We start from the raw sequence: 22,927 nt of genomic DNA, 5'->3' as shown, positions 1-22,927 counted from the left end.
CTGTGCGGAGAGCAGGGGGCGCTGGAAGCTGCAAGTGTTCTTTGTTTATTGGGGGGGGGGTCCCCGTAGTGCTGACGCACAGCATCCCAGAGAGCCCCCAAACCCCGCGTTCTGTGGGGACGAACGAGCCCCAGTTCCTCGGACCGCTCCTGTCCTTCATTTAGCAGATATTGCCCAAGCAGTCGGGCGCGGACCCTGCGCTGTCACCCGCTCCCGGCGGCAGGGCCCCCAGCGGGGCTCGGCACCGCCCACCCTGTCCATCCTCAGCCCCTCTGGGCGCGGGCCAGGAACCCCGACTCCCCGCCCAGAGCTGAAGCGACGGGAAATGCAGGGGGAGGGTCGGGCCATGGTGCGGGGCAGTCCCTGACGCCCTCGGGGCGGGATCCGCCCCCTCAGCTGCACGGGGGGAATCACGTCCCCGAGGGACTACGGAGAGGACCTAACTCACGCAGCAGAGAAGCAGGAGAACGGCCCCCAATGGGGCAGCCAGACTAACGAGCGGAGCCGGGAGCTCCCGCAGCTCAGAGGGGCTCGGGGGACGTGTCCCCTTCCTCCTTAGCGGAGCTGGGGGGCCCGCGGGCCCGAACACGGCGCACTCGGTCTGACGCCCCCACCCCCTTCTAAAAATCCTGGTTATCAAGAAGAGCTCATAGGGGAGGGGAGGGGGAGGCCGTATTCAGGAGGGGGACGCGGACAAACAATAAGGACAACGGCAGGCGAAGGCAGGGGCCTTTTCGAGGAGGAGGATGGATCCCTTTTAATGTCCCTGGGGCCTCCCATGGTGCAGAACGATGTGTCTTGATTGAGAAGCTCTACCCTGACAAAGAGCCGTGGGGCTCCCGGGCACTTTCAGCTGAATTTATCTTGTTTATATCGGCAGCATCTGCGCGGACCTCTCGAAACCCGAAGCACAAACGTGTGGGGCAGCGTTGGGCCCAACACGCAGGATGGCCCCTTGCCGTCCCCCGTGCCGTTCCCCGCGCCCTCCCTTAGAACGTGGCCCTCAGTGGCAGCCGGTGAGCGCTTACATTGGCCACCGGGGCACCCCAAGCTCTGAATATTTTGCCTCTGAAATATCGCTCAGGAAATGATTCGGGTCCCCAGCAGGAGAGATGGAGACCCCCCCACCCCCACCCCGCTGCAACCTAGAACTCAAAACATCCTGGAATGATGAGCATTTATTAGGCACCTATTAAGCGCCAAGTGCCGTTTAAGCCCCTAAACTAACCTGAACTTCCTCAGGATCTGGCCGAGGGGAACACAGAGGGCACCAGATCCCGCCCGCCCGGAGGAAGGAGATGTTCTGAGAGGGGGAACGGACGGAGACGGCTCCCGGCCCCCCTCACCAGGGGGGGAAACCCTGACTGGCAAACTCAGCCCGACTCCCTCCCCGCGCCAGGAGCACCGGGAGCGCCGGGAGCTGTGACGCTACTACTCACTTTTGTGTTGGAAGTGGCTAGAACCGTGCGCGCCATGGAAAGGGACCGGGAATAATGAGAGTTCACGGTACACTTACAACACCGCGGAAAAGAAAAAGCGCGAATTTCCACTTTCCTGGAAGTTTTAGCCAAAATCCTGCCTCCCAAAGGGCCTGGATGCCTCAGACTCTAGATGAGCGACGTCGGCAAACAGTGGATTTGGGTGTGTCTGTTAAGGCTCCATTATTTTATTTGTTTTACTATAATTCACTCTGATTTTTCCTCTCTGCAAACACACGCTAGATACAAATAATTATAGGCAAATATTACAATTTCACTTTGAGATAAAAATATTCATTCTACACCTTCTATTTTCCCAACCTCCTGGATTAAACACACACATACTCACACACTCTCACACACACAGACTACACACACACACTCACACTCACACTCTCTTATACACTCACACTCACACACTCTCTCTCTCTCTGAACCAATCACTGCAGTTTACACCTTCCCGGTTTTCTTGAGTTCTGGCCCCCTTACCGGGCTGTGACTCTGTGCTGTGTCTCGTGGGGCGGCCTCCGCGCTGACCCCACGATGCAGAGCAGGTAAGTGGGGTCGGGGCCGCCCTCGAGTCCGTCCCAAATCTGGAGAGACGGGGGTAGATCTTTACCAGGACATGAGTCACGGGGCAGGGAAGTGTCTGGGCAGACACTTAACACAACAATTACTGTTGTAAAAAACGAGGGTAACAATGGGGGTTATTGTTGCTGGTGATGGGAACAGGAGAAATTTCTCCGTGTCGGGGTTTGCAGAACACTATCTCTTTGATCTAACAGCCTTCTGGAGGGGCATATCTTACAGTACTGACCCATTTTATAGATGAAGAAACAGAGGCAGGATTGAACTCAGGTCATGTGAGCCAGGGCATCCCCCCTTCTCACACATATTTCAGGCTGCTGTGGACTTTTTCTTACACACACACACACACACACACACACACACACACACACACACACACACACACACATTATCGGGAGCCACGGGCCTCCTCTCTTCCAGTGGAAGGGCTAAAACGACCAATTAATCCCGGCGACACGGATGGCGCAAGCCCTGCCTCTCTGGGGGAGCTTGGGGCCGCTCCCTCTCCCTGGGCTCCCGGTCGCCCACAGCTGCTTCTCGAGGTGGGGACGCTCCTGCTGCTGTCTCTGGCCCGGAGGACTTGGGGGGTGGTGCCGGGCTCTGCGGGAGCCCAGGGACAGGAAGTCCCACCCAACAAAAGGGCTTCCTCGCTGTTCCCTCCCTCCCTCGCCTCCGTGCCCCTCTGTGCCCAAGCTGTGCCCGGGATGCCCTCCTTCCCGCCTTCCTCTGGAAGCCCTGGGCCCCGTCCTAAAAAGCTCAATCACTTTATTTTGTGTCTCTCCTGAATTTGCTCCTGGGGAACCCGGCCGGGCCCCTCCCCTGCCCCCAGTGGAAACTCTCCCTTTTGTCTTTGTGTCTCTGCTGCCTAACCCAGCGAGTGGCACACAGTAGGTGCTTAATCAGTGCTTGTGGATTGGCCTCCACGGTCTCCACGGACAAGGTGCTCCCAGCTTTGCTTGGGCCGGAGCAGGAAAAGGGTGACGCAGGCCCTGGCTCCGAGGGCCGAGCTTCCCCGCGGGACAAAGGTCGCCTTTCTACTGCTCGGCTGAGCCTGTGAGTCACGGAGCGCCCCGAGAAGCGCCGGGCGCTCCCCAAAGGGCAGCAGAGGCCCTGGCGGTGGAGCAGGCTGGGAACCCGCCGCGGGAGGCACCGTGCAAACCTGGCAAGCTCGAGGGCACTGGCCATTTATGTTGTTTGCACAAGATTCTGCAGAAATCAATAAATGTGGGGTTAAACTGGGCTAAAATGGATGCCCCGGGATCTCAGGGCGAAAGAAGCAATTTTAGAAGTCCCTTCCTCTAATTCATCCATTTTACAGATAAGGAAACTGAGGCACATGGATGGGGGGAGTGGCTTTCCCAGTCACCCCTCAGCTTGGTGCCTCCCTCTGGGACCCCCCCCAATTTAACCTGCATACAGTTGTCCCTTCCACGCTGTGACCTTCCCTGTCACGGTTTCCACCTAAGAAATTCGGTGGGAATCCTTGGGGAGTTTGGCAGAAGCCACGGTTGTCACGCGAAGGCCCGGAGACAACAGAGAAAAAGTTTAGAAGCTGAGAAATGCACATATGTATTGGGGGGGGGGGTTATATATATGTATATCTCAGCCCACGTTTCACAAGGAAGTAAATGAAAGAAAAGGGAAAAGCCCAGACTCCCCTGGCAGCCAGGGAGGGCCACGGATGCGGACCCTGCAGCTCGGGGGTCGCCGGGGGGCGCGGTCCCGTCCGCAGCTTTCCTCCTGCCCTGGGCCCGGAGCTCCTGGAGGGAGAGAGCTCTCTGCCTTTCTTCGCGATCCACACAAAATTAAGTGGAGGGGACGGGCCTGAAAAGCAGCTGTAACGGGCCCAGAGCCGCCTCTTCAGCGGGGAAAGGCTGGAATCCAAGCTGGCTCCGCCCCGGGGGTCTCTCCACAAGCTCCCCTTCCTTTCCATCAGAGACTTGGGCAGAGGAGGGGACCTTGGGGACTCCACAGGAAGACCCCCCCATCATGTCCCCGACGAGCGGCCGTTCAGTCTCTGCTTAAAGGCCTCCCGGGAAGGGAGTCCCCCAGATCTTGGGGGGCCTTTACACGTGGGGACCCCCCGAAGAGCCGTCAGAGGCGCTCCCGCTCTCTGCCGAAATGCGGCATCGTGGCTGCCACTTGTGGACTCGCTCCCCGGCGCGGGGACTGTTAGTCTTTGGCCAAGGCCATGTATCGAGGGTGAGAGTATGACATGAGCCCGGCACCTGCGGGGTTTACAGTAGACTTATTGATATGACCTGAGAGGTGCCCTCGCCCGCTGACGCGTCCCACTGCCCCCCGCGTCCCAATGCCCACCGCGGCTCGATGCCCACCGCAGCTCAATACCCACCGCGGCTCAATGCCCACCACGGCTCGATGCCCACCGCGGCTCGATGCCCACCGCGGCTCGATGCCCACCGCGGCTCGATGCCCACCGCGGCTCGATGCCCACCGCGGCTCAATACCCACCGCGGCTCGATGCCCACCGCGGCTCGATGCCCACTGCGGCTCGATGCCCACCGCGGCTCAATGCCCACCGCGGCTCGATGCCCACTGCTCCAAGCTAACCCTCCAGGGACCCGGGCAGCCCCTCTGCGTGGGGAAATCTGCCCGACAGTTTGGGACCCACCTTGTCCCTGCCATGCGGGGGGGGGGGGAGACCAAACTTGGCTGCACGGGGGCCTCACAAATGAGCCTCTGGGAGACCCAGGGTCTGGATGGCAATGCTGGGCAGCAATGGGGGGTCCACCACAGGCTGGCTCAGCCGCGACCCCGACAGGCCCCGGGGCAGCTGGGAGCCCCCAGAGTCCTGAGGGAGGGGGTCGCGGGAGAACCTTCACCCCCACAGGGGACACGCAGAAAGCACGGCCCCTGCCCACAAGGAGCCCCAGCCTGAGGGGGAGGAGCCCACCGGGCGGCCACGTGTGTGCAGGAGCAGACGGGGAGATCTCGGGGGGAGGGGCAGGTGGGCGGGCGAGGGCCACGAGCAGTCCCGGTGCCATCCTGCCTGCCACCATCCCAGGCCCCCGGGGGGCGCCCGGCAAGGCCTCGGCCTCTCCCTGCCCGGGAGACGGACTAAGCTGGGGGGGGGCCTTCAGCTCTCTCCTGCCTGATTCTGGAAGCAATCTTACCCTGATCAAAGGATCTGGGGAGGAAGCTTGGAGGTCACCGGGGCCCCCGAAAATGGGCTGAGAGAGAACAAGGGCCGGGGAGGCAGGAGGGCGGGGCTCACAAAGCAGCGGGGGCTCTGACGAGCGGCCGGCTGGTGTTCCCACTCCTCCGGCTGGTTTGGGGGGGGGGCTTTCTCTGTCAGCTCCGAGCCGGTGAGGCTGGGGGGGCTTTACCTGCTGGGGGATCTTTCCCGTTAGCTCTGAGCCAGTGGGTGATTTGGGGGGCTTTATGTGCTAAGGGGGCTTTCCCACCAGCTCCGAGCCAGCGGGGCTGGGGAACAGCTTGTGTTGGGCTCACGACACTGTTGTCTCTGACCCCCAGAAATGCAGGCCGAGCCCCCCGGCCTGGGCTCCCCCAGCTGGCCAGCAACAGGGACTGAGTCTTCAGGAAAATCTGTTGGGACTCCCTCAGAGCCCGTGGGTTTGGAATGTGTTTTTCTCTCCTGCCCCCTGCCCCCCGCGGCTGGAGGAGGAGGGAGAGGTCAGGGGTGCCGGGGAGCTCCGGGGGGCGGCCCCCCCGGTCCCGGGGCCAGCAGCTCGCAGATGACAGTTACTATTTCCTGGCCCAGCCGTCCACACGGTCCGATCGTTCCCACATGTCGTCCCAACAATGAAGGCCGTTCTTCGGGACACGTTCCGTCTCGGCCTCCGGGGGTCAGGCCCCTAATTGCAAACAGGCCCCGAGGAAGGGGCTGGGGATCCTCGGCACCGACGTAGGGGGGGGCTCTCGGGCATCGGTCACGCAGGGCGGCGCTGACCACGGCGGGGGATGGCCCAGCTCAGGGCCGGAGGGCACAGGGAGAGGGTCCGGCCTCGGCCACAGTCGGGGGTCCGCGGGGGCTGCGGGGTGAGAGTGCGACTCGGGGGGGGGGGCGGGCGAGCACAGGGAGCTGGGTGGGCTACAGAGGCCATGGAAGTGGTGACTACCGAGGGGAGGAAGGAAGATGCTGGATGAGAAAGGACTGGGCTGCCTCTGGGGGGCCGGGCGCCCACGGCCGGGGGGACTGGGATACCTCTGGGGGGCCGGGAGGACTGGGATACTTCTGGGGGGCTGGGAGGACTGGGATACTTCTGGGGGGCCGGGAGGACTGGGATACTTCTGGGGGGGCCCGGGCGCCCACGGCCGGCCCTTCCACATCCAGGCCGGGCAGGAGGGCGTCGGGGCCCCAGCTCCGCAAGGGGGGCTTCCCTTCTGCACGGGCAGGCCCGGGCTCTCTCAGAGCAGGGGCACGTGCTGTTTGGCGGACACTTTGGCAGCAAAATCCCCCCAAGGCCTTCGGCTTGTCCCGTCCGCCTGGTCCCTACCAACTCTCGGACTTGGAGCCCTGGCCTTGGTTCTGAGCCGAAGCTTCGGGCCTTCCTGCCAGGGCTGGTCGTGAAGGGGAAACGGCCCCAGCCCCGGCCAGGATCAGGAGGGTCCCTGGGCCCGGGGCCCAGCAGAGGCTCCAGCCTCCAAGCTCCTTCCTGCTGAGGAACCCAGGCCTGGTCAGCCCTAGGGCCTGGGAGGGAGGCTCGGGCCCCGAGAGAGCCGGAGCTGCGTCCAAATCTCACCTCCGACGTTTACAGCCGGGTCACCCTGGGCTCAGTCTCCTCATCTGTACTATGGGATAATCGTCATCACGCTCCCTGTCTTGGCTGTGGTTCTGAGGAAAGAGCCTCGAAATCCGGCTCGTGATCATCCACGATAGGACCGGGGGGATCCAGGTCGGGAGTCTGGTTCTCAGGGTGCGGGGGGCAGCGGGGCCTGGCGGAAAGCGCTGGTTCCACCGGGAAGGAGTCTGCGAACTCTCTGGGGCTCAGACTCCTCATCTGGGAAATGGAGGCAACGACGCTTATGCTCTTCCCTTCCCGGGAGAGAGAACTCACAAGGCTTCAGGAGCTGCGGGAGGGGGAGTTATTTTTAGTGCCGTAAGTAGGTCAGTTAATTTGCCTTTTTTCCAGGACCACGGGCTCTGTTCCTTGACCCCGGCTAACCCCAGGCTTACAAAAATACTCCCTGAAGGGGGGAGGAGGCCTGGAAGCATGGATGCGTCAGGGCAGACCCGGCCCTGCTCCTGGGAACACAAGGTCGCGCGCGAGGGCAGCGGCTCTGCAGTGTCGGAGAAGGCCTGGGGCTGAAAGGCTCCGAGAGGCCGGGGCAGCCCATCCCTCCATTTCACAGATGGGGAAACTGAGGCCTGGAGAAATCCAGGTAGGGCCTGAGATGAGCAGCAGCCGGGTCAGACTAGGATCCACATCCAGCGGATCCCAATCCAGGGTTTTAGCCGCGGTCCCAGCGGGGGTCAAAGGCCCGACCCCCCGTGTTCCTCACTGCCTCAGACACAGAGGGAAGGGGGCCCAGCCACTGCTCGTCATGGAAGGGACGCTTCCTGTTTGGCTCTGATGGTGGGAGCGACACCGAAAGCCCCCGACCCCCGCGCCCACCGCGGCTTCGGACACGGGGCGAGCTCTGGATAAGGGCCGTCTGACGGAGCGACCCCCGATGGAGATCAGAGGGCATCCCGCGGGCGCGGGAGGGAGAATCCGGGAGCTGCCATTTTGTCTAAAAGTACCAAATGCTCTTTTATGGGTCAATAAATATGAGCCCAGGGAGCTTCTGTGTCCCCTAAGTTTTCCAGTCACTTGTGCGATTGCCAGTGAAATATCCATGGCAACGCCCGGCCCGATCCCGCTGACGTCCTCCTCCGGACTCTGATACGCATTTACTAACATCTCTGCCCGTATAATTGTAACATACAATGTGCATTATGCCATGGGCAGGTAACGCACACTGTGTATCCATAATATACATACAGTGCGCACGGTCACAAAATGTTACACAAATAGGACGGGGGGCACATGGACCTGCTGCAACACCCTGGTGCCTCATGGGGTGTTAAGTGTGAGATCTCCCCCACCTCCGCCTTCCTCCCTACAGGTAACACACACTGTATCCATAATATACGTACAGTGCGCACGGTCACAAAGTGTTACACAAATAGGACAGGGAGCACATGGACCTGCTGCAACGCCCTGGTGCCTCATGGGGTGTTAAGTGTGAGATCCCCCCAGCCTTCCTCCCTGCAGGTAACACACACTGTGTATCCATAATATACATACAGTGCGCACGGTCACAAAATGTTACAGAAATAGGCGGGGGGCACATGGACCTGCTGCAACGCCCTGGTGCCTCATGGGATATTAAGTGCGAGATCCCCCAGCCTTCCTCCCTGCAGGTAACACACACTACGTCTCCATAATATACATACAGTGCGCACGGTCACAAAATGTTACACAAATAGGCGGGGGGCACATGGACCTGTTGCAACACCCTGGTGCCTCATGGGATATTAAGTGCGAGATCCCCCAGCCTTCCTCCCTGCAGGTAACACACACTACGTCTCCATAATATACGTACAGTGCGCACGGTCACAAAATGTTACAGAAATAGGACGGGGGGGCACATGGACCTGCTGCAACACCCTGGTGCCTCATGGGATGTTAAGTGTGAGATCCCCCTAGCCTTCCTCCCTGCAGGTAACACACACTGTGTATCCATAATATACGTACAGTGCGCACGGTCACAAAATGTTACACAAATAGGACGGGGGACACATGGACCTGCTGCAACGCCCTGGTGCCTCATGGGATGTTAAGTGTGAGATCCCCCCAGCCTTCCTCCCTGCAGGTAACACACACTACTGTCTCCATAATATACGTACAGTGCGCACAGTCACAAAATGTTACAGAAATAGGCGGGGGGCACATGGACCTGCTGCAACACCCTGGTGCCTCATGGGATATTAAGTGCGAGATCCCCCAGCCTTCCTCCCTGCAGGTAACACACACTACGTCTCCATAATATACATACAGTGCGCACGGTCACAAAATGTTACACAAATAGGACGGGGGGCACATGGACCTGCTGCAACACCCTGGTGCCTCATGGGGTGTTAAGTGTGAGATCTCCCCCACCTCCGCCTTCCTCCCTACAGGTAACACACACTGTATCCATAATATACGTACAGTGCGCACGGTCACAAAGTGTTACACAAATAGGACAGGGAGCACATGGACCTGCTGCAACGCCCTGGTGCCTCATGGGGTGTTAAGTGTGAGATCCCCCAGCCTTCCTCCCTGCAGGTAACACACACTGTGTATCCATAATATACATACAGTGCGCACGGTCACAAAATGTTACAGAAATAGGCGGGGGGCACATGGACCTGCTGCAACGCCCTGGTGCCTCATGGGATATTAAGTGCGAGATCCCCCAGCCTTCCTCCCTGCAGGTAACACACACTACGTCTCCATAATATACATACAGTGCGCACGGTCACAAAATGTTACACAAATAGGCGGGGGGCACATGGACCTGTTGCAACACCCTGGTGCCTCATGGGATATTAAGTGCGAGATCCCCCAGCCTTCCTCCCTGCAGGTAACACACACTACGTCTCCATAATATACGTACAGTGCGCACGGTCACAAAATGTTACAGAAATAGGACGGGGGGCACATGGACCTGCTGCAACACCCTGGTGCCTCATGGGATATTAAGTGCGAGATCCCCCAGCCTTCCTCCTGCAGGTAACACACACTACTGTCTCCATAATATACGTACAGTGCGCACAGTCACAAAATGTTACAGAAATAGGCGGGGGGCACATGGACCTGCTGCAACACCCTGGTGCCTCATGGGATATTAAGTGCGAGATCCCCCAGCCTTCCTCCCTGCAGGTAACACACACTACGTCTCCATAATATACATACAGTGCGCACGGTCACAAAATGTTACACAAATAGGACGGGGGGCACATGGACCTGCTGCAACACCCTGGTGCCTCATGGGGTGTTAAGTGTGAGATCTCCCCCACCTCCGCCTTCCTCCCTACAGGTAACACACACTGTATCCATAATATACGTACAGTGCGCACGGTCACAAAGTGTTACACAAATAGGACAGGGAGCACATGGACCTGCTGCAACGCCCTGGTGCCTCATGGGGTGTTAAGTGTGAGATCCCCCAGCCTTCCTCCCTGCAGGTAACACACACTGTGTATCCATAATATACATACAGTGCGCACGGTCACAAAATGTTACAGAAATAGGCGGGGGGCACATGGACCTGCTGCAACGCCCTGGTGCCTCATGGGATATTAAGTGCGAGATCCCCCAGCCTTCCTCCCTGCAGGTAACACACACTACGTCTCCATAATATACATACAGTGCGCACGGTCACAAAATGTTACACAAATAGGCGGGGGGCACATGGACCTGTTGCAACACCCTGGTGCCTCATGGGATATTAAGTGCGAGATCCCCCAGCCTTCCTCCCTGCAGGTAACACACACTACGTCTCCATAATATACGTACAGTGCGCACGGTCACAAAATGTTACAGAAATAGGACGGGGGGCACATGGACCTGCTGCAACACCCTGGTGCCTCATGGGATGTTAAGTGTGAGATCCCCCTAGCCTTCCTCCCTGCAGGTAACACACACTGTGTATCCATAATATACGTACAGTGCGCACGGTCACAAAATGTTACACAAATAGGACGGGGGACACATGGACCTGCTGCAACGCCCTGGTGCCTCATGGGATGTTAAGTGTGAGATCCCCCCAGCCTTCCTCCCTGCAGGTAACACACACTACGTCTCCATAATATACGTACAGTGCGCACAGTCACAAAATGTTACAGAAATAGGCGGGGGGCACATGGACCTGCTGCAACACCCTGGTGCCTCATGGGATATTAAGTGCGAGATCCCCCAGCCTTCCTCCCTGCAGGTAACACACACTACGTCTCCATAATATACGTACAGTGCGCACGGTCACAAAATGTTACACAAATAGGACGGGGGGCACATGGACCTGCTGCAACGCCCTGGTGCCTCATGGGATATTAAGTGCGAGATCCCCCCGGCCTTCCTCGCTGCCCTCCATATCTTCTTCCTCTCTTTTAAAAAGCCTGAAGATTAATCTCGCGCCTCAATGTCCACAAAGCGAGTAGCTGCAGGACAGACTTCCTCTGTGCACACTTGGCTTGGTGCAGCGGCTTTTCCTGTTTTCATTTTCGGTCAGGCTATTTTTCACATCCTCCAGAAGCTCATCTGGGACTGTGACCTCAGAGCCCAAATTTAGCCATTCTACCATCCTTGCTAGAGAAGGGGGAAGGGGAGAAGCAGTTTTAGAGCACCTACTACGTGCACCATGCTCTTAAAAAAAAAAAGTCCCAAGCATCTATTATCCCATTGGACGATACAAAGTGTTTGATGGGAAAATCTTTGCAGACCTTTTCCATTGTCCTCCATGCCCTCCTTCCAGTGTCAGCCTTAAATGTCCTTGATGGGACTTGAATTATTTTGGTCCCTAATCAACTGGTCTGCTTGGTCTTGCCTAGGCTGAGTTTTAGCTGTTTTCTGAGGCAATGCTACTCGTCATGTTCAAAGGACGTGGATTTAGAGCTAGAAGGGACCTTGGGTTGGCGTGCAGCCTCCCCATTTTACAGAAAAGGAAACTAAGGCACAGAGCAAGGCCACATAGTCGAAGCAAACTTTAAAACAAGCCTTCTGGCTTCAGGTTCACTGTTCTATCCACGATGCCAGGTTGCCCCTTAGCCCAGAACTGGAAGAGGCCTTGGAGGTCACGTAATCCAAACCTCCTCATTCTATAGTCAGAGAAACTGAGGCCCACGGAAATGAAGAGAAGTGACTCGCTCAAGACCATGAGGGGGGTATCTTGGTTAGAACTCGGGTCCTCGGGCTGCAGACTCGTTCCTTTCACCATTCTGTAAGACGCTACCAACCCATTCACCCTCTGACCCGGCGCCGCCCTCGGCCGCCATGTCTCCGCATGGCACGAAGGTCAAGAGGCTTCTGATCTCACTGGGTCTCCTGGTTAAGGCAAGTGGCTTGTCGCAGCAGCTTCTGCATGGAACGGATGCAGTGGGTGCCAGCTCCTCCCTCCCTCTTATTTCTCCCCTTCCCCAACCTACGCACTCTTTTTTGGCACCGGGCACTTATTTAACATGAAATCAGAGCTGTTCCAACTGTACTTTTTCTTGGACTCGGCCTTCGCATTTTAGCATTCTGTGCCTTGGCTTCTAATTCTGATCCATGAGGGACAGGACAGAGCTCGAGGGGAGGCCTCTGGCCCCTGTCTCTCCTCACTCCCGAAACCGCATTGGCCAGCGCGTTTTTGGCGGCCCTCACCCGTCCTGACCTTTGTTCTAAAGTCCCCGAGTGCCAGAGGAAAGGCTGCTTTCCTTGGCGGGACTTCGCGAATTCCCCGCAGAACATTTCTCTTTGTTCTCTGCTATTGATGTTGCTGCATTAACTAGGGTTCTTCCCGACACTCTTTCTGCAAATAATCGCCGTGGGCACAATGACCCCAGATAGGCAGAGGTCCCAGGAGAGCCCCTCTGGCTGCCCAATCCAAGCCCACTTGTTCTCCGCACTTCCGAGGGGAGCGTTTCTTTTGTTTCACTCGGAGTGCGGATATAGAGGTGGATGCACCCGAGCTCTTCCACCATGGCCCCCGCGTGGTTACCTTCCTGGGAGCTCCCATTAAGAGCAAGTTAATGTTTATAGACAAAAACGGCGGGATTCTCAGCAGAGCGGGTCTGCTCACGCCCAGCCGCCCGGGGTGTCCAGCGAGGGAGGTTAGCAGCCTTTCCTGGGGCCGAGTCCCAGCCAGAGGTCCGGCTGTAGCTGGGATTCCTCCCCCAGATTCCTCCCTGCCGGCCTCTTACCTAGGGGCCCTGCTGGCAAGGACGCAGTCTTTCCCAGCAACGAGCGGAATTACAGAGCGCAGCTTAATGAGCCCCATTTTATCATGTTATCGCCTTGCTATAACATGCAAGTAACTGGTCTCTGAGGACGGCTTCCGGAAGGGGTGAAACGGTCACCGAGACCTGGAAGTCGCCGCCCTGGGACTCGCCGGCCCGTTTACCTAGCGGAGCCAAGCTGGCCCTGGGGATCCCCGAGGCGGGCGGGGTGGCCCCTCTGCCTTCACCAGGCAGCCAAGAAGGCAATGGAAACATGGACGCTTAATCCCGGGCGTGGAAGACTTGAAAGCTCATCAAGACGCGCTCAGGCTCATTAAGCAGAATGGCAAATGAAACGCTTTTAGGGACGGCGCTGAACATCAATGCGGGGCCTGTAAAAACTGCCTCCCCGTAAATGGAACTGACAAACGGCATCCCGCGGAGCAGCCACCCCGCCGTCCACGCTCCGGGCGTCCCTGGGCAAGGGGTCCCTTTGTTCCAAAATCTGCTGGGGTCCCCATTGTCCGATGGGTCCAGTCTAATCCCGCCCGCTCTGACCGGCGTTCAAGGCCGTTCTTCTTGCTCTTCTTACCTGTCAGACCTGTGCGGATCACAACATAGGATTTCACTCTTTCTGTTGTTTGCTCGCTTTTTCTTTTCTTTCTCATTTTCCCCCTTTTGGATCTGGTTTTTCTTGGGCAACATGATCATTGTGGAGCTATGGACAGAAGAATCGCATGTGTTTAACCTGTATTGATCACTTGCTGTCTGAGGGAGGAGGTAGCGGGAAGGGAATGAAAAATTTAGAACCCAAGGTTTTGCAAGGGTGAATGTTGAAAATTATCTATCTGTGCATATATTTTGAAAATAAAAAGCTTTAAAACTAAAAATAAAATAAAAAGTGTGGCTTTACTAAGGAAATGAATTATGCTGGAATAAAGGTGCAGTTTTCCCTCAGGTTCTCTTAGAGCCCCTAGGATCTCTCTCCGCCGTTCAGCACCTGCTCTGAGGCTCTTCTCTCCTGATCTCATCGCCCGTGCATCGTTTCTGCGCCGTGTTCTGCGCCGTGACCTCTCTGAGGGCAGGAACGCTGTTTTTGCCAGGATCGGCTTTCTAACATTTAGCAGCATCTGGTACCTAGCTGACAAATGTGCTCTGATCCATCAGCCCCTCTCCCTTGTCACCACACTGCCAGTCAAACTGGAAGCTCCCCAGGCCCCGCGCGGCTCCCATCCCTCTGGGCCGGACCTCCCCTGACTCAGCCGCAGAACGCCCCCCATCGTTTAAAGCCCAGCTCACCCATCACCCTCTTCAGAAAGCCGCTCCGCGTCCTCCTGGGGGGAGAAATCAAGCTCCCTCCCCCTTGGACCTTATACGGCAATGAGGCACTATAAGGAACTAGCCCTCTCTCTGCATCTTCTTCCCTCCCTGCTCAGCTCTCTGACTGGAGCTCCCTGAAGGCAGGCAGCTCCGCTGGGGCCTGCACACACATGGGTCCTCCCAACACGTGGACCCTGAACACACGTGAGTCCTCCCCACCGCGGTCCCTTTCACGGAGACTCCAGTTTGTCGGTTTGTGATTCCCAGAACTGAACAGAATCCTGTAGCCCGGTCCCCCAGAATGAGGGACACTGGGACTGCGAGAGCTCCGGTCCCGGACTCCCAGACGGCCCAGCCTGAGCTACAGCGCAGACCTGGCCTGCAGCAGCCTGCCACTCAAGGGGGTTCTGACAGGGGAAGGTCCAGAGCCTCCTCCCGCCCCAGGCTAGGCTGAAAACCCCAGGCCCAGCCGAAGTGCCTCAGGACAAGGAAGGCCCCGGGGTGCTGGAAAGCCTGATGTCATGACCGTCTCCTCCTGTCGTTGTCTGGGGGGACCCGTTTTACAAGCCCTGGCCCAAAAGCCGAGCAGGATGGGAAGCTGTTTATTGAATGGTCGGCTACCTGACCGCCCGAGACGTGACATAAAAAGGGCACATGCGCCCCCGGCGCACGGTCCTCCCCAGCCTCGGCCCCTCTGAAACAGAGCCAGATAGTCCTGCTTAATAAATCACTGACTTCTCTGAGGGAATCTTTTCCCAAACTGAAAATAAAAATCACGCCTTCCTGCAAACCTACATCCCTGGTCTTCCTTGGTTCCCTACAAACGATTCTTTCAGGTCTAACATGCTTCCGGATAGAGCCAAAGAGCTCGGCCAAAAACGGTCCTCGTCGAAGGGGATGGCATGGAATTCCCTGCTAGGCCATGATGCGCTGGGTCCACTCAGACCCCCTCGACCTTTTTTGGCCTTCATGAGCTTCTTTTGGAACAAGAGCCAAAAAGGCCCAGAGAAGGAAAAGTTTATAACGAGAGCTAGCCTGGGCTCTGTGGGACTCTTGGTGACAGTGACACAAATGAAATCTGGCTGTTGTCAAACAGGCTTTCCTTTTGACCTAAAGATCCGGGTGAAGTGAAGAACCGGGAAAACCATCTGGATGACAGCTGCCATAATGTAAACCAGGCAGGATGCTCTGTTGTCATGACAACTAAGTGTGCTCCTGGAGGGAAGGGAGAAGATCTCCTTTCAGCCTCCACTGGCAAGGTGAAGAAGCTGTTGCCCGTGCTATCAGTCACCAAGCCAGCTGACTTTGTTGGGAAGACCTGGATTCCAATCTCGGCTGGCTCTCTGATCACAAGCTCTGGGTAAAAACCTCAGTTTCCTCACCAGTAAATTAAGAGGATTAGACTTAATGGCCTCTACGGCCTTTCCATGTCCAAATCTGCACTCTTAGGACGTCGGAAGAAAGCTCAGTCTGAATGGACCAAATGGAGAAAACATGGCAAGAGAAAGAGGGGAGCAGCACGGTGCCCGGCAGGATTCATGGTAAGGTATGTGACTCTCACGCTTTGAGGCCGTGTCTGGACAAGGAGATTTGGGCACAGAGTGAGGCACCAGTGCCTGTGAAACCTTAAAGGCCCAGGGCAAGATGTCGGCAATGGGCCGTGTGGGCCTGCCGGGGAGGATTTAGGGAAGGGTCTCCGTGGGGTTCCGGCAAGATGAGAAGCTGGGAAGAGCTGCAGTCTGCACACTGGGGAGGGAATGCACCCCAAGGGCACCACGGAAGGAAGGAAGGAAGGAAGGAGGGAAGGAAGGAAGGAAGGAAGGAAGGAAGGAAGGAAGAGACGAAGAGAAGGAAGGAGGGAGGGAGGAAGATAAGGAAGGAAGGAGAGAGGGAGGGAAGAAGGGAGGAAGATAAGGAAGGAAGGAGAGAATGAAGGAAGGAAGGGAGGGAGGAAAGGAGGAAGGAAGGAAGGAAGGAAGGATTTGAATTTGCTTTCAATTATAGTAATTCAATTTTTCAATTGTTTTAGTCATGTCCAACTCTTTGTGACCTCATTTGAGGCTTTCTTGGCAAAATTATTAGAGTTGTTTGCCATTTTCTTCTCCAGCTTATTTTACAGAGAAGGAAACTGGGGCAAACAGGATTAAGTGACTTGCCTGAGATCACACGGCTAGTTGTGTTTGAGGCCAGATTTGAACTCGGGAAGATGAATCTGGCTCTATCCATTACGACCCCACCCGGCTGCCCAGTAGCTCCTGTACCAGGCTGACTAAGGCCTCAGAAGACCAGGAGGGAGCCTGTTCTGGTCCCCCCATCCCTTGTTCTGAGGGCCATATATGCAGTGAGTGCATGGTGAGGTGACATGGGGGAGACACTAGCTTGGTTCATGCTGGGCCTCAGTTTTCCTCGCCTGTACAATGAGAAATTCCGGACCCACTGACTCGAAGGGTTGTGGGCCGGGTAAAGCTCAAAGTGCCCAGATAGGGCACCCGTTATTACCGTCCCAGACCGGTCGGCGTCCTCGCCTCCCCGTGCCTCTTGTCTCAGGGGATGCGCCGAGACCCGGCTGAGCGATTGGCCACCAAGCCCCGCACCTGCAGGTTCTGGCTGCTCCCAAGCGGATGCTTCATCTCTGCCACTTTGTGGGGAAGGTGGCGTGTCTGGGGCTGCTGAGGGCTGTGCGATGGCCCCTTCTGGCCTGGTTCTTGGGGAAGGGGAGGGCCAGAGAGTGCTGGAACGACACTTCTTGTGGAGACTAATGATTCTCCTGTTAATTAATTTTTTTCAACCAGCAGAGATTTATTTTCCCTCCCCCCACGTCCCCCACCCACCACTGGGGAGGAAGAGAAACCAAATTCTAGGAACTATCATCGAGCCTCGGGGCAGGAATGCTAGGGCTCCATCCGATTCTCATTCATCAAACCTCGATTAAATGCCTCTGAGCCCCCCGGTGTCGGGGACAAACAGACCCAAGCCTGGTCTCTGGGGAGCCCGCACCCCATTTCCAAAGGAAGGATCAGGGAGACTGTCTAGGGTAACTCCCTTCCCCTCTTTTCACCCAGGAGGAATCGGAGGCCCGCAGGACAGAAGGATTTGGCTAAATAGGAAGGAGAGCTGAGATTTGAATTCACAGTTACCAATTCAAAATCGGGGTTCTCTCTGCCTTCTCCCACATGCACAGCCAGAGTTGGGGATGGATAGAGCAGCTCGCCCTGCTTGGACTGAGGGTCCCCACTGAGCTCCCGCCCCAGGACAAGGCTTCAGAGAAGCCACACAAACACACCACGGGCTCACGGGGCCCGCTGGGAATTGTGGGCTGAGGGGCAGGCGCTGGGCGGCCCAGGCTCCTTCCTGTTTTTCTAAAAACTGGTCCCAGAGCATCCTTTTTGTAAAAAATAAAATCTTTTCTACTCAGCTCAACCCCATTTGTTCTGCAGAATTAGAGCATCTTAGAATTGAGTGGGCCCTTGAACACCCCTCCCCCGCCAGGATCCCTCCCACCGAATCTTATAGGGGAGGAAAACCTGTGACTTCCTAGTTCCACAGTGGAAGAGTGGCTTCCCTCAGATTCAGAGCTGGCCACGCCCCGGGAGGCCTCCCTGCGCCAACGCCCTAAGGGGATCTGCCCGAGCTCACGCAGGCTGCCACGTTCCTCCGTGGGCTCCCTCAGATCCCCTCCCCGCTCTGGGGCTCTTTCCTCAGCTGGATAATAAAGGGACTGGAACGAGGGATGACCAGGGGGTCCTGCAACCCCAAAGTCCTGAGATCCCGCGGGGTCTCTCCGCCAGAAAGCCATCGCCTTGGGGCCCAGAGAAGGCTGAAGAGGGGGTGACCAGAGGCCAGAGAAGGGGGTCCGAAATCGTCCAGAATCACTGAGTTGTTGAAGAGAGCCGCGTCCTCCAGAACTGATCATCCCATAATCTAGTTGCTGTGTACCGTGATCTCCTGGTCCTGCTCTCTTCCCTCAGCATCAGTTCCCATCAGTCTCCCAGGCTTCTCTGAAACCCTCCTGCTGGTCATTTCTCAGAGCCATAATACTCCAGAACATTCATACACCATCACTTATTCCCTCATTCTCCAACCAACGGGCGTCCGCTCAGTTTCCAGTTTCTGGCCACTACAAAAAGAGCCGCCACAAACACCAGCTCTGGAATCAGTTCAAACCCAGCCTCGGTCACTGAACGCCTCCTGGCCGTGTGACCCTGGGCAAGTCACTTAACTCCAATTGCCTCAGCCAAAAAAAAAAAAAGAAAAATATAAGGGTTGCTACAAACATTCTGCACACGTGGGGCCCTTTCCCTCCTTTAAGTGTGGTCCAGGCCCAGCAGAGACACTGCTGGGTCAAAGGGGTGCACAGTTTGAGAGCCCTTTGGACACAGATCCGAATGCTCTCCAGAATCCCTTCAACTCCACCAACAATGCGTCAGTGCCCCAGCTTTCCCACGTCCCCTCCAACATGTATCACTGTTATCCTGTCATTTTAGCCCATCTGAGAGGTGAGAAAAGGCGCCTCAGGGTGGTTGTGATGTGCATTTCTCGAATCAATAGTGATTTAGAGCATTTTTCCATAGGACTAGAAATGGCTTTAACTTCTTCGTCTGAAAATGTCAGGTCGTAGCCACTCATCACCTAGGGAATGGCTGGGCGGGAGTCTGAGTCAGGGATGGCTTCCCAGGGGAGCGGGGCAGAGGCAGGGAATGGAGGACCGAGACGAGAGGTTATCAGGGGCAAGATTGGCTGGAAGACGGAAGGTGAAAAAGGAAGTTTGGGAGCCCTTCTCCAGAGGGGAGGGGCCAGAACCGGCCTGAGCAGGGGATGCCCTGGGGGGACGTGACTTCTTGGCTTTGGGAAAGGGGGATGGGGCGGAGAGGGGCGAGGCTGGAACCCAGGAGCACAAAGCAGTCAGGGGCTGGGGGAGTAGTCGGGGGGAGACTTGTGGCAGGGGAAGGGGATGGATCTGGGGGAAGTGGAGGGTCCTTCACCCTCCCCAAAGTATCATGGAGCCTTTTGGTCAGCCGGTGATGGCCCGCTTTAGTATCATGTTTTTAAACACATAACATGAAATAAATACAGAGGAAACCAGTTATTCTGAGCCTCCAAAGCAAGTCTGCAGCTTCCGAAGCCCTGACCCAGCAAGGCCCGGCCTCCCGCCTCTGAGCCTGGCAGGGCCGGGCCTCCCGCCTCTGAACCCAGCACCTGTCAATGGTTTTCTGGGGATATGTTTCCACAGCTTCGCTCCCTTGGCTCGGAGCCTGCCGTGCTCACTAGAGGGTCAGCTCTGGGAGGGCAAGGAGCCCGCCACATCCCCCGGGGGCCAGCACGGAACAATCAGGAAGAAGAGGAGTCGTCCAGTATGTTGGGACGGAGGATTGCTGAGCAGCCTCCCCGCGGGCCGAGGGCCAGGCGGGGTGATCGTTCCAGGGGTGCTCTGGGCCTTACGGGCCCCTCCCCTCCCCCCTATCAGATGGCAAGCCCACTGAAGGACAAGGAACGGGGTCTACGAGGCCACATGACCCACTGATAGAAAGGAAGAAGAGGGATCTATGGGAAGCCTCGGGGCCGCTCTCGAAAATCTCTCCCCGCAAGCCCAGGAGGCTGAGGGGGCCCCGGAGCCCTTGGACAAGGAGACCGGGACACTCACAAGCCCCATGTCACAGAGCCCGCAGAGCCACAGGCCGTGAGAAGGGCAGAGCGTGCCCAAAGCCCCGGACCCCTCTGGGGGCCGCCCCTGGGACAGGAGCAGGATCTGCCAGGGCCTGGGGGGCGAGGGCTGTTATTGGTGCGAAGCTCGAAGGCTGGCAATGATGCTAAATGCCGGCCTCTCCCCCAAACTGCTCCGACTTCCTTTAAATAAGGGCTCTAAGCAAATTTTAGAGCATCAGAATATCCCCAAATTTTCCAGCCAAAGACAATTGGGAAGGGCAGCAGCGGGGGTTTGTGGGAGTCCGCGTGCAGTCCCGGAGGAGACCGTTCCAGCACAGCCCCGGCCAGCCCCGACTCCTGAATCAGACAATTCTGGGGCTTCCACATCTCTCAGTCCACACACCAAAGGAGCCTTAGAAGCTCAGCAGAAAATGTCTGCAGAACCAGGGTGGGAGCCAGCAGGTCATCCCAAAAAAGGCTGGCGCATTGACGCCCCAGCCCCAGCCCCATCCCTGACATCAGCAAAGTGGGATCTCTGACTCAGGGCCGGGTGCAGGGAGCCGCGGAAGGAGGGGCTCTGTGGCGATGGGGAGTGGGTTAGTGTGGTCCCAGCACTGGGCAATCTGGGACCCAGAACCAGACCCAGGGCTTTAGCACATTAACTTTTACACCTACAATGGAGTGGGGCAGTCTTCATAGCACCAGGGAAGAAAAGAGCACTTGTGATCAAGTCCCTGAAAGGATTTCTGCAAACAGCTGCACAAAACCCCTGAAGCTTGGGACAATGCACCGCCCCCACCCTGGAAATAGAGCCCCACTTTAACAAGGAGTTAAAAGCCAAATAATAGGCTGGGAAACGAGCAGACAAAGTTTCTGACCATAGAAAGCACCATGGTGACAAGGAAGATCAAAACACACTCAGAAGATGATAACAAAGTCAAAGCTCCTACATCCAAAGTCTCCAGGAAGCATAATTGGGCTCAGGCCCTGGAAGAGGACCTGATTTTGAAAGAGGAAGATTTTGAAAATCGAGAGAGAGAGAGAGAGAGAGAGAGAGAGAGAGAGAGAGAGAGAGAGAGAGAGAGAGGTAAAATTAGGGAAAAAAAAAAACAAGAGTGATGCAAAAGGAAATATAAAAAGCTAATGAGGAGAAGAATACCTTAAAAATCAAAGTTGGCTAATTGGGAAAGGAAGTGTAAAGGCACACTGAGGAAAATAATTATTTAAAAATCAGGATTGAGAAAATGGAAGCTAATGACTTTATGAGAAATCAAGATAGAAAAAAAGCAAAACCAAAAATGAAAAAATAAGAAAAAATGTGAAATATCTCATTGGAAAAACACTAACCTGGAAAATAGATCCAGAGAGATAATTTAAATATTGCTCTATCTGAAAATCATGATCAAAAAAAGAACTAAGACATCATCTTTCAAGAAATTATCAAGGAAAACTGTCCTAATATTCTAGAGCCAGAGGATAAATAGAGATTGAAAGAATTTACCAATCACAAAATTATCTCAAAATAAAAACTCCCAGGAATATTATTACCAAATTCAGGAATTCCCAGGTGAAGGAGAAAATACTGCAAGCATTCAGAAAGAAAAAAATCAGGTATAGTGGAGCCACAGTCAGGAAAACACAAGATCTAGCAACTTCTACATTAAAGGACCAGACAGCTTGAAATATGATATTATGGAGAACAATGAAGCTAGGATTATTTTTTTTACTTTTTTTTAAGTAACTTTTTATTGATAGAACTCATGCCAGGGTAATTTTTTTACAACATTATCCCTTGCATTCACTTCTGTTCCGATTTTTCCCCTCCCTCCCTCCACCCCTTCCCCCAGATGGCAAGCAGTCCTTTACATGTTGAATAGGTTACAGTATATCCTGGGATACCATATATGTGCAGAACCGAACAGTTTTCTTGTTGCACAGGGAGAATTGGATTCAGAAGGTAAAAATAACCCAGGAAGAAAAACAAAAGTGCAAATAGTTCACATTCATTTCCTAGTTCATTCTTTCTTTGGGTGTAGCTGCTTCTGCCCATCTTTGATCAATTGAAACTGAATTAGAAGCTAGGATTATAACCAAGAATCACCAACCCCACTAAAACTGAGTATAATCCATCAGAAGAAAAGGTGGATATTTGGTGAAATAGAGGAGATTTAAACATCTGTAGTGAAAAGACCAGAGCTGAATGGAAAATTTGATTTTCAAATAGAGGACTCAGGAGACACATAAGGAGGTAATCGGGAAAGTGATATCATAAGGGACTTAATTAGGTTTATCTGTTTACATTCCTCCATGGGAGAATAACTTATTAGAACTTTCTCATTATTATGGCAATTTGAAAGAATATATATATGCAGGGAGCACAAATGTGAGTTGAACAGAAAGGGATAATATCTTTAAAAATGATGAAATTAAGGGGCAAAGGGGAATGTATTGGGAGAAAGGGAAAGGGAGAGGTGGAATGGTTTTAATTATCTGCCATAAAAAAGAGGGAAGAAAAAGCTTTTACAGGGGAGGAAGAGAGGGATAAAGTGAACCTTACTCTCCTCAGAATTGGCTCAAAGAGGAAATAAGGTACACATTCAATATGGGCATAGAAATCGATCTAACCCTGCAGGAATATGAGGGGAATGGGATACCAGAAGAAGGGAGGGTGATAAGAGAGGGCACATCGGGGGAGGGAATGGTCAGTGTAAAATACTTTAGGGAATGAGCAAGGTGAAAGGAAAGAGAGAAAATAGAATAAATGGGCGGGGATAGAGTTAGCAATAGTAATTGTAAAAAGAATTCGAATTCTCTGCTAAGGCCTCATTTCTCAACCAGAGAGGGAACTGAGTGAAATTTATAAAAAACAAGAGCCGTGCCCCAAACGAAAAATGATCAAAAGATCCAATCGATACCCACAGGACTATAGAGTCGGGCATACCCTTTGACCTACCAATACCACTATTAGGCATGA

General features: G+C 55.3%; 1 protein-coding gene across 4 annotated transcripts in view; it reads right to left on the bottom strand.

Annotated features, from left to right (window-relative positions):
* LHPP (phospholysine phosphohistidine inorganic pyrophosphate phosphatase) overlaps positions 1 to 22,927 on the bottom strand; it is a 136,591-nt gene that overhangs the window by 6,870 nt on the left and 106,794 nt on the right. For 2 of the 4 annotated variants that reach the window (XM_051982680.1, XM_051982678.1), the window contains one exon: positions 13,583 to 13,708. The exons of the other annotated variants lie outside the window; for them this stretch is intronic. In XM_051982680.1, the coding sequence (XP_051838640.1) occupies positions 13,583 to 13,708 (126 nt within the window). The remainder of the gene's footprint in view (positions 1 to 13,582; positions 13,709 to 22,927) is intronic. 4 annotated transcript variants of the gene reach the window in all.

Source organism: Antechinus flavipes, chromosome 2 (genome assembly GCF_016432865.1).
Source record: "Antechinus flavipes isolate AdamAnt ecotype Samford, QLD, Australia chromosome 2, AdamAnt_v2, whole genome shotgun sequence".
Taxonomy (NCBI): Eukaryota; Metazoa; Chordata; class Mammalia; order Dasyuromorphia; family Dasyuridae; genus Antechinus; species Antechinus flavipes.
This window is presented reverse-complemented; position numbering and strand designations above follow the sequence as displayed.